Raw genomic sequence first — 11,411 nt, 5'->3', positions numbered from 1 at the left:
TAGTCTTTTTTGTCACTTTTCATCTTTAAAGTTGCTTCTTCCCCTCAGGTAGAATCACAATTATATGCTGGCTGATTTTCAGTTTTCTCTTTCCTTTTCTTCCCCCAACTCATCAATGGTGTGAATCATCCCTTGAGCAAGCTGTGCTCTTGAGCTTTATATAATCATCCTTCAAACCTTGCTTGCGCCTTTGAACCATTGTTTGTTTATGAAATTTCATATTGTTAGCTTCTTTGAAAAGAAGACAGGATTTGTAAGTTTCATTCTTCTATGTTTTTTGTTTTTTAATTTGTTTGTCCATGTACAAACTTACTTAATTAGAGTCTGGAATTTATGCAATATATCAGGCTTGATAATGCTTCAACATCAACTGCCACCTATACAACAGCAATCTATACACCACCTGTTGAGCAACTGGAAGTGGTCATTCCAAGGTGTAACCAGTCATTGCCCCAGTCACAGGTGCTTACTTTAAACCATTGTTTGTTTATGAATTTTTATATTATTACTGATTTATTTCTAAATGTAAATTTATTCAGTTTTGATTCCTTTATTGTGCAGCCAATTTTTGGCAGTAATGGTCACAGTGAGCATTGATGGGGGGTCACAGTGATGGTCACAGTGAACCAGATTAGGTCACAGTGAACCAGATTATAACAATTAAGCACCAGATTAATCAACTTCACCCTGAATTTTACAAAATACATCAGTTGCTAACCCAAACATAAACTGTCAATAGTCCATTAGAAAATTCACATAACAAGTGAATTGATATTGGACTTAAAACAGAACAAATATATATAGCAAGTGCAGTTTAGAAAATTCATCAAATTGAAGACAGTGAATTGAATTTTCTTCTGCTTCCCTTCAAAGAGACTAATCTTCATTGGATTTGGTGGAGCCAACTGAAAAACCATCAAAAGAAATATAATTAATCACAAGTACATTTATGTTGGAGCCTCTTCAAACAAATTCAATCTGTAGAATAATAAATTCAATTACCTGTTTAGAAATGATGAGCATGTTTCTATGTTTCACAAGTACATTTATTTTCTTCATTCTGTTGGATGAGAATTCAAATAAAGCTCTTCATTTTTTATGTACCGAGGTAATTCTTTAAAATCATACCCTAAAAAGAGATTTGTAGAAGTCTTTCTATGACTTTCATCTTCACTGCCTATTTTGGGTGCCTGCAAAGCCAGATATTGGAAGCATCAAATGCGAAGGTAGTAATATTAAGCTTTTTGTGGCATTATAGAAAACATGTATGAAAAGAAGTTCCTTACTGTGAAGAATAATGAGCAAATCCTTTTGACTTAAAATCTTTAATCAATTATAATTAAAAAATAGAAGTACCTTTGCTTCCGCATGCACTCTTTTATTTTCTTCATCCCATGAAAATCTTGTACTTATCTTTGGACATCTTTCGACTACCAACCATTCAAATGGTGGTGCTGGAAATATGAAGTGATAATCCACATGGCAAAAGTTGGTGAGTCTTGGTAAATCTCTCAGAGACATCCACGTAAGTTGAGGCAAGTGAAATTCTTTCTCATCAATCACATCATTATCTCCAAATATTTCTTTTAATTCAGAGTTATCAATTACTTGTAGCCTTTCCAGTTGTTGAAAACCCCGAGCTATGGAGATAGGAAACAAATTTTTTAATTTATGGCACTTTTCCACTCCAATGCATGATAGAGTTTGGAGAAGATTTGCTCCAACTTCTTCACCATCTTTAACATCAATGATTTGCTCCAATTCTGCACATTCTCTGATTTCAAGCTCTTTCAATTGCAACATATGATTTTGAGCAACAGTTGGTGAGAAGATATGTTTGAGCTTGTTAAAGTGAGCTATTGTTAAAGAGGTCAAATTCTTCAAATTTGAGAATGATAATTCATGTTCTAGTACTCCGCAGTCTTCTATGCTTAATTCTTCAATTTTTTTGAACCCTGAGAGAATTCCATAGCACAATTGACTATTGCAATTACTCATCTTTACAACCTGCAGATTCTGAGACTGCACAATAATGTTATAAAAAGTTGATTAGATAAATTTATGCCAATAGATTATACGGTACTATCAACTACTAAAAAAAAGTAAGAGAATATTTTATATATTTTATTTAATTAACTAAAAAGTCCAAAAAATTCTGAGAGAAACTGAAAGTAAATTGAACAATAACAAAGTAGATTCATTTATAATTTTAAGTGAATGGTTCAATATGCTATTGCTGAATAAGCTTTATTAAACTTGGAAGAATTTTATTTCTGTAAAGGGAGTGGTGGTAATTGGTAAACTTAAATTTTAACATTTTTTTAATAATGTACATAGAATATCTATCCAATTAGTACTAACTATTATTATTGAATATTACTTACTCTTTATGCATAAAATATCTATCCAATTAGTAAAGATCTAATAGATAAAAGATTTAACATACCTCTTCAACAATGAAAGTTTTAGTTAATTTGGAACAGTCTTTTACTGTGAACTTTTCCAAAGCTGGACAACATGCAGCATATTTTTCTGGAAAAAAGCTTACTAGCTTTGCAAGTCCTTCTCGATGTAATTTCTTCAATTTTGGAAGCACGATGTCCTTTTGACCTCCTCCACCTACATATTGTTCTCCTTCATGATCCAAATAAAATACTTGTTCCAAATTCTCACAATCTCTTACTTGAACTAATTCCAATTGACCCAAGCTCTGAGTAAGAGTAAATGAGAAGATATGTTTCAGCATCTTGCATCCACTTATGGATAAAGTGGTTAGATTCTCCAACCTTAGAAAATAAGCAGGACCTTTACATAAACCTTCTAGTTCTTCCAAAAAATACAACTCCAAACTCTTTAATTTTGGAAGTGATAATTCATGTTGTTGTCCTTCCAATTGGAATACCTCTTTTACTCCACAATTTTTCATGCTTAATTCTTCAAAATTTTTTAAGAAGCCACATCTTAACTCAAAGAGGATTTCATCACACAACTGAATACTACAATAATCCATCACCACAATCCGCCTTTCCTGAAAAGACAAATCACTTTGATCTCTTACAAAAAAATTATGAAATTCATGACATCACACCAACAACTACTAAAATTAATAAACGAAATCTGTTATTTTATTATTGAAACTAAAATTAAATAATTTCTCAAAAATAATAAAGAAAATGCTAATTATTATTGAAACTAAAATTAAATAATTTCTGAAAAATAATAACACTAATAATAAAGAAAATGCTAATTTCCCTCTCATAATTTTCTTAACTTTAACTATTTTTTAATATATGCAAACTCAACAAATATCAAAATTGAAATTGATAGTTATAATAGCTGAAATTCTAGTTAGATGGCAATTTTATCATGTGTTAGTCATTGACCATGCATGTTGCCAAATAAAAGTAAATCAAACTTCTTACAAAAAGACATTAATAAATAAACATTGAAAAGTAAAAGATGTATATGGTCAATAAAATAAAAGTAAAAAGGCATTAATTGGTATTCAAATATTTTTATTTAATTTAACAAAAACAAACTTATTTAGACTCGTGAATAAAGACCATTAGTCAAAATATCATTTTAATTTATGGTTTTTTTTTTTTTTTTAATCTTATTACCATTATTAGTCAAAATTCACACATTTCAATTATTTTTGCAAATGAAAAAAAAATAATAAAGACAACGACTTCAAGATAATTCGGCATTTTACTTCAAAAAAAAAATAAATAAATAAAAAAACGTACCGTTATGGAAGGAAGTCCGACAAGGTCATTTATTTTGAACTCTTCCAAAGCTGGACAAGTTAAATGATATTTTTCTGGACAGAAGCTTTTAAGGTTCGCAATTGCGTTAAGGTTTATCTTCTTCAATTTTGGGAGCTTGATGTTTTTCTCATCTCCTAAACCTTCATTTTCGTCCAGATAAAATAATTGTTCCAAATTCTCACAATCTTGTACAAAAAGTGATTCCAATTGACCCAATCTCTCAGCAAGAGTAAATGAAAAGATACGTTTCAGCTTTTTGCATCCACTTATTGTTAAAGTGGTTAGATTCTCCAACCTTAGAACATGAGCAGGACCTTTACATAAATCTTCTAGTTCTTCTAGACATTCCAACTCCAAACTCTCTAATTTTGGAAGTGATAATTCATGATGTTGTCTTTCAATGATTAGATCTTCCAACTGAAATACAAATTTTGCTCCACAATTTTTAATGTGTAATACTTCCAAATTTTTGAAGAAGCCACGTCTTAATCTAGAGAGCTCTTTGTCAACAAACTGATGATTACAATTGTCCACCCTTAGATCACACAATTTCTGAGAAAAACAAATCACTTTGATCTTATCAAAATTTATTAGATCCACGATTATAACAATTATGCAAATCTATGTTTCTTTATAGTAAAATGAAACAATAATAACAATAATAAAAGTTGTAAGTAATAAAATATGACTTATATGATCGACACGTCAACAACATTTATATAATCTAGTAGACATCATGTACAAACATAATTTGATTACGAAAAAATATAATAAACATTGATTTGTGAATGTTGATTACACTAGTTTATATAATACTAATAAAGATTATAATACATTAAACATGAGGCTGAGGTTGAACCAAAAATTTATTGAATATAATAAGGTAAAAAAGGAATCCAATTAGGCCACTACAATTATGAAAAAAGTTGTCATTACATTTATCAATCGGGCCCATTGTGACTAATAAAGAAGATCCAAAATTAATTTAATTAAAATAATAAAGCAAAAATAATCTTGGGCACTTATTTTTTGTCCTTTAAGATGGATTATGGGTTGTGACAGAGTCGGGTTGGGCCCATGGGCCACTGTAGCCCATGAGAAGTCCTGTGGAAAATGGTGATTATGTTTCTTGTGTCAATTTGTTATTATATTTTTAAATACTGAATGTTAATGGCAAGGTACATCTTTAATTTAATTTAATTTAATAATAATAATAACACTTTTACTTCAAAAAAATTTATTGTTAAACTTCAAAATTTAACAATAATTGTAACTCTAATTAACAAAAAGTTAATTAGAATTAAATTTAATTTTATATAAGGGTAAAGTAATTTATAAATTTAAATTAGTTCTTTTTAAAAAATAATATAAAATTACTCACAAAGTATACAAAAATTAAAAATTAAAAATTAAAAATTAAAAATTAATAAAATCATTAGGGCCCTTGAGACTTAACAATCTCTATTCTAAAATAATGTATAGCTAAATGATCCTTCGAAAGGTCTAATAGATAAAGATTTTACTATTATGATATAATTTTTCATTGTTGATATCTCACTTAAAGTACTATCTATTTTAATATTGTTCAAATTCAAGCATGTTCGTCCATTTTAGGCAAAAAAAAAAAAAAAAATGTGACAATAATTTGTATTGAGATAAAAATAAAAATTGAAAACATACCTCCAAAGCTGGCAGAGTTGAATGATTATTTTCTGGAAAGAATCTGGTAAGCTTTTCAAGTTTGTAAAGCTTTAGCTTTTTTAAATTAGGCAACTTGATGTCCTTTCCTTCCTCTGCAATTTCATTTTCTTCTTTTCCATGAAATACTTGCTTCAACTCTGCTGCATCTCCTATTTCAAGATTTTCAAGTTGTATAAGACCTGCTGCAACAAACACTGGAAAAACATATTCCAATCTCGAGCAAATTCCAATTTGGAGATATTCTAATTTCGACAACATTTTCTCTCCCTTGCCATTATCACCCTCTTCTATCTTGATTAGGAACTCCAAACTCTCAAAATCAAATACACGGAGTGATTTCAACTGCCCCAAACTCCTGGCAATTGATAAAGTGAAAAGATAAGCCAAGCTTTTGCACTTTTTCACATAAACATCCGTAAGACTTCGGAAGTTTACAGCATGAGTGGACATGGGCCCCTTCCATATACACTGCAATTCTGGTAAGGATGACAGCGCTAACTCTGCTAAACTTGGATGCAACTCAGCATTTTCTTCCCCCACTTGCGATGCATCTATCATGCATTTCAAGTCTTCACAACTTCTAACGTTAAGAGTATTCAACTTCTTCAATATGCTTGGGAGGATATTTTGACAACCTGTTACTCGTTCCAAACTAAGATATTCTACACTATGATATAGTGCTTTAAATAATGCAGTCAATAAGGTTGCATCAATATCAGCAATTACTAAAGCTTTTGATGATTCTGAATATCCATATTCATAAATACTTCCGTTCACACAAATTTGATACCTTGAAAGTTTGGAGAAAGCAAAGTCTTTTGGAAGGCATTTTGAATTTATTTTCAAATACAGAACAACCAAGCAAGGTAGATAATTTAGCTCTGAAAGCCTAGTATTGCCTGTTTCTATACTCTTCTCTTCAACCTCCCTTTCTTCAAAGATGTCCTCCTCAATGTATAATTCTTCTAATTGAGAAAAGCTGCGTATCAAATTGGAAGGAATTCTTCTTAGCTCAGAACACCCACGTAAATCCAACATTCTTAGTTCCTTAAGTTCACTCAATTCTAGTGGTAATTCGTCAAAATGAGAATGTCTAAAGCTAAGAATCTCAAGTTTGTTCAGCTTGGCAAGGAAACAAATGTCTCTCAAATTACAACCAAACAACTCTAGAGTCTTGAGATTTGTCAAGAATTGAAGTGATTTCAGTGAAAGGTCTACATATCTTAAACTTACAACTTCAAGTGCTTTCATCTCTTGGAAACATTCATATGAAACTTTCAACTGTGACCATTGATTTTCACCACCCAATAGCAATAGTTTAAGCTTAGGACATACCAGTCTAACAGAGAACTCTTTTAGTTGGTTTTTCAACAAGGAGATTGCCGTATATTGTTTCCAGCCTTTCTCCCTTCTCAACTGCGTCAAATCCATGCCAACCTTGCTCATGAATATATTCTCCCCCTTTGATGTTATCCATAGACAAACATCACGAACTATATCATGCATTCTCACAAATTCTTCTCCGTAAGCATCTAATAGCAAACCCAAAGCCTTCAGGGTTTCAACCATAGAACGTAGGGCCCTTCTTGCTTCTTCAATGGATGAAACACCTTTATATAAATCTACCCCCACTCCTATTCTAACCAAATCCTCCAAAGGAATATCAAAATCCTCAGGAAATAGTGAACATATCAAAAAACAAAATTTAATTTCATTTGTCTTCAAATAATCATTACTCAACTTAAGACTGGCATAGACACCTCTTTGTTCACTATTAACATGACTTATATCCTCCAGTTTTGACTTTTTCAGTTTTTCACACACAAATTCCCATGTTTCAGTATCCTTGTTTCCTCTCAAGTGACTTCCGATGGTTACAAGTGCTAAAGGCAAACCATCACATTCTCTAGCAATTTCAATAGCCAAAGTATTCAAGCTGTCAAAGTCATCATCTATAAGTGCTTGCCTTTTGAGTAAAGCCACTCCTTCGTCTTCCTCTAAAACATTTAGAGGAATTAATGATTGATACTCCCTATCACTGTATACTTTTTTGTTGCGGGTTGTCAGAAGCATTTTGCAACCTTTGCTCAATGGAACACCTATTTTTTCCTCGAAGTTGAATTCTTCCCAAACATCATCGAGGATTATAAGGTTATTATTAGACTTTGACAATCTTGAAAACAATCTCTTAGCTCTTCCCTCTTCAGTTTCCTCCTTAAGTTCCAAGTTTAGGAGGTCAGCCAGCTGACCTTGAATGTTTCTGAAATTTGGAGTTTGGGATACAGTGACCATCACAACCTCCTTAAAGATGCTCTGTTCTGTGACCTTTTTACTCACTTCTTTTGCTAAAGTTGTTTTACCCACACCGCCCATCCCACACAATATAACCATATGGGTGCCATCATTTTTAAGTGCCTCCATAATCTTATCAAAAGCATCCTTCGTAGACCGGCAACATTCAAAATCTTTAGGTGCTGAAGGTTCACCTGATAGAAGAGCACGACCCCCCACGCCTTCAAATCGGCCTCTATTTATAATTTCCTTCAACCGAATGTGTGTNCTCTGTACTATTAACAAGACATAAATCCTCCAGTTTTGACTTTTTTAGTTTTTCACACACAGATTCCCATATTTCGATATCTTTCTTTCCTCTCAAATACCTTCCGGTGGTTACAAGTGCTAAAGGCAAACCACCACATTCTCTAGCAATTCGAGTAGCCAAAGTATTCAAGTTGACACAATCATCATCTATGCCTGCTTCCTTTTTTAGTAAAGCCACTCCTTCGTGTTCCCCTAAAACATTTAGAGGAATTAATGATTGATTCTCCCTAGGAGTGTATACGTTTTTGTTGCGGGTTGTCAAAAGCATTTTGCAACCTTTGCTCAATGGAACACCTATTTTTAACTCGAAATCGAAATCTTCCCAAACATCATCGAGGATTATAAGGTTATTACTAGGATTTGACAATCTTGTAGACAATGTCCGAGCTCTTCCCTCTTCAGTTTCCGCCTCAAATTTCAAATCTAGGAAGTCAGCCAACTGACCTTGAATATTTCTGAAGTTTGGAGTTTGGGATACAGTAACCATCTCAACCTCCTTAAAGATGCCCTTTTCTTTGGCCGTTTTACGCACTTCTCTTGCTAAAGTTGTTTTACCCACACCGCCCATCCCACACAATATAACCATATTGGTGCCATCATTTTTAAGTGCCTCCATAATCCCATCAAAAGCAGCCTTTGTAGACCGGTAAAATTCAAAATCTTTAGGTGCTAAAGGTTCACCTAATAGAAGAGCACGACACCCCACTCTTCCAAGTTGGCCTTTATCTATAATTTTCTTCAACTGAATGCTTTTCTTTGTTGCTTTCCTCCCTAGCTGATGTCGAGAGCCCCAATTAGGACACCACCCATTAAGACGAGTCTTATTAACTTCTATTTTTTCTTTCAACGTCTCAACTTCTTGCATGATTTTTCTCGAATCAGACAACCAATCTTGTACAGTTGCCTTAATTCTTTCAGCATTTCTTTCTGCAGCTTCGATTTCTTTCTCCACATCACCTTGTTTCAACTCCAATTTTCGTTCTGCTTCCATAAGATCTTCAACAATTTTGTTGAAACGAAATAAGTAACGAGCTTGGTTTATGGTCGGCTCCACCAAGTATTCTCCAACCTTTGATACAATAGCTATTGCAATCTCTATCAACATCTGTGTTATCAATTAGAAAGTGTATCAGTATAACGCAGTTATAGGATTATCTAATATTAACTAATTAGCTAGAGATATGAATTTGTAAAATTAATCTTATCGGAAATAGTTTAGATAACATCTGTTTTATTTTTTGAACATTTTTAAAACACTATGGTAGATAATTATATTCCTAGTTCCTGGAAATGTCTTCAATAAGCTATTTTTTTAAGTTAAAAAATAAAATACATCATACTACGCTACTACTAATCTTACACTTTTTCTTTGTAACATTGAACCGTGTAACATAATTGTGATTAGTGAACAGGTAAACTTCTAATATTTCATGATTATTTGTTTGTTGCTACTACTGTTTTATTTGTTTGTTGTAGAAAAGAAAATTAGCTTTAGCAAATACACCTTTGGGAAAACATGATTTTTAGCCTAGATAAGTGTTTTAATTTGTAATGCTAGATAGATCCCATAGTGAAATTTCGTAGTGGTTAAGTAAACATAATTCTCATATAGAAAGTAAAGCACTATAGATGTAATATCCCATATTTTATGGGTTATTTTATAAAATTTATTTTGTTTTCCAGGGGGAAATGTGAGTTTTTAAATTTTTGTTGGGGGCATTTTGCAAGAAAAGTTGATGTTGTAGGGTCATGGTATAAGATTAAACTGAAAAGGGAAGATTAATTACAATAATGTTATGTGGATAGAACATATATGTGATTCCTAAGCCAAACAAAATAAATAAATAAATAAATTTGGTTAAAGATGTGATTTTTTATATAAGGGTTACTGTACAAAATATGACCATTTGGTATTCCGAAAATCGTTTACATGTTTTGGGTTTTTGACTGAAACTGAATTTTAGATATGTTGTTGTAGACTTCTTGAGGAGTGTTTAGAGATTTGTTTCACTAAAAAACTCAAAGTATTGGATTTTCTATGGATTTTTTAAGTTTGCCCTACAATTTTGGAATTTGGGTTTCTGCAGAACGAGTATTTTAGTAGATGATTTGATGCATCTATTCCTTTTTAAATTTGATGATTTTAAATTCTTCTAAATCCAGTAGGTGTCTAGTTTAATTCTACAGGTTTTCGTAAGGTTTAGATTAAAGGTTAAATTGTTGTAAATTTTACAAGTCAATAACCTCAATTCTGGAAGCAGTTGGCAGCTTTGAAAAGGTTGAAAAAAAATTCTGTTTTAAATGGTTATCGACTCTAGAATGACTTGGATAATATACTGGAACCTCATATGTGTGTCTTGAATTCCCCATTAAAATTATGGCTTAAATTGATGAATGGAATTTTTATGAAAAATCCTAGAGTGATCAGTGTTCTGTTATGAGACAGTTTTTGATAAAGGATGTTAAGTTAATCTTTTGGTGTTTAAGATGTCCAATGAATTTAATGTTGAAGTGTTACCATAGAGAGACCTTTGCATGGAGAGGTCATTGGATTTCGGATAAAGGAAGACAAGCACAAACATCGTTAGAGGATTCTGATCCCTTCTTCGGATCAAGAATTTAGCTTCAGAAGGTGACTGGATCAACGAAAATTTCCTTGCTAAAAGTTTGCTTATTGTGGCGTTTGATGTGTGTTTTGGTGATGAAAAAAAAAATGCACTCTTGCTTGGTGGGTACTTTAGTAGACTTGTAGACTTTATGTTTGTAACTTAATGATGAATTTATGTGTTTATATATTTTGGATATTGTATAATGAGCTTGATTTGGAATTGATTGTGATTGGAAACAAATGCAGCCAATTGGTTGGACTGGTTTGCTTGATTTACAATTGGGAGTGTTGGATATTAAATAAATGAAAATGGTATGGATTGCTTTAGGAGGTTGTGGATTATGTTGATGAATTGGCTTAGTGTTGTTTAATCAAGATCATGATTATTGGTTATATTTTGGCTTATGAAAATGTTATATGTATATTGGCATAAAGTGTTTGATATGCATGATTATGGGTTATGGATCATGTATTGGAAGGGAACTTTTGGCATGCATGTGTGTTTGTGTGAAATAGTGTAATTTGGATGATTGGAAATTAAATTGTGAGAAATGGCATATGTAATCGGTTATTAAAATGGAAAAATCCAGCCAAATTTTGGGGAGGGCTGGTTTGTTTGTTCTTGAATAGAGAATGAGGAAATTGAAGGGTAATGTTGGTGGGAATAAGAGTTATAGTTGGGATGAAATGAAATTCTTGGTTTGGGTTGAATTGGAGAAGTAGATGTCAGAGTG

At 32.1% G+C, this 11,411-nt stretch overlaps 2 protein-coding genes and 1 pseudogene across 2 annotated transcripts; all 3 read right to left on the bottom strand.

Moving 5' to 3' along the window:
- Positions 1 to 11,411, bottom strand: part of LOC116105943 — a 71,361-nt pseudogene that overhangs the window by 29,242 nt on the left and 30,708 nt on the right.
- On the bottom strand, positions 1,025 to 1,910 carry LOC116105979. Its single transcript, XM_031392348.1, has 2 exons — positions 1,357 to 1,910; positions 1,025 to 1,190 (listed from the first exon to the last, which is right to left on the bottom strand). The coding sequence occupies exons 1-2, from the start codon at positions 1,801 to 1,803 to the stop codon at positions 1,056 to 1,058; spliced, it is 582 nt and encodes a 193-aa protein (XP_031248208.1). The 5' UTR covers positions 1,804 to 1,910; the 3' UTR covers positions 1,025 to 1,055.
- Positions 2,438 to 9,174, bottom strand: LOC116105870 (disease resistance protein At4g27190-like). The gene is made up of 4 exons (XM_031392265.1): positions 8,089 to 9,174; positions 5,448 to 8,030; positions 3,747 to 4,319; positions 2,438 to 3,028 (listed from the first exon to the last, which is right to left on the bottom strand). Exons 1-4 carry the CDS (start codon positions 9,172 to 9,174, stop codon positions 2,438 to 2,440), a joined length of 4,833 nt encoding a protein of 1,610 aa, XP_031248125.1.

This window comes from Pistacia vera, unplaced genomic scaffold (assembly GCF_008641045.1).
Source record: "Pistacia vera cultivar Batoury unplaced genomic scaffold, PisVer_v2 Contig507, whole genome shotgun sequence".
Lineage (NCBI taxonomy): Eukaryota > Viridiplantae > Streptophyta > Magnoliopsida > Sapindales > Anacardiaceae > Pistacia > Pistacia vera.
The sequence above is the reverse complement of the archived record's forward strand: the minus strand, read 5'-3'. Positions and strand labels throughout refer to the sequence as shown.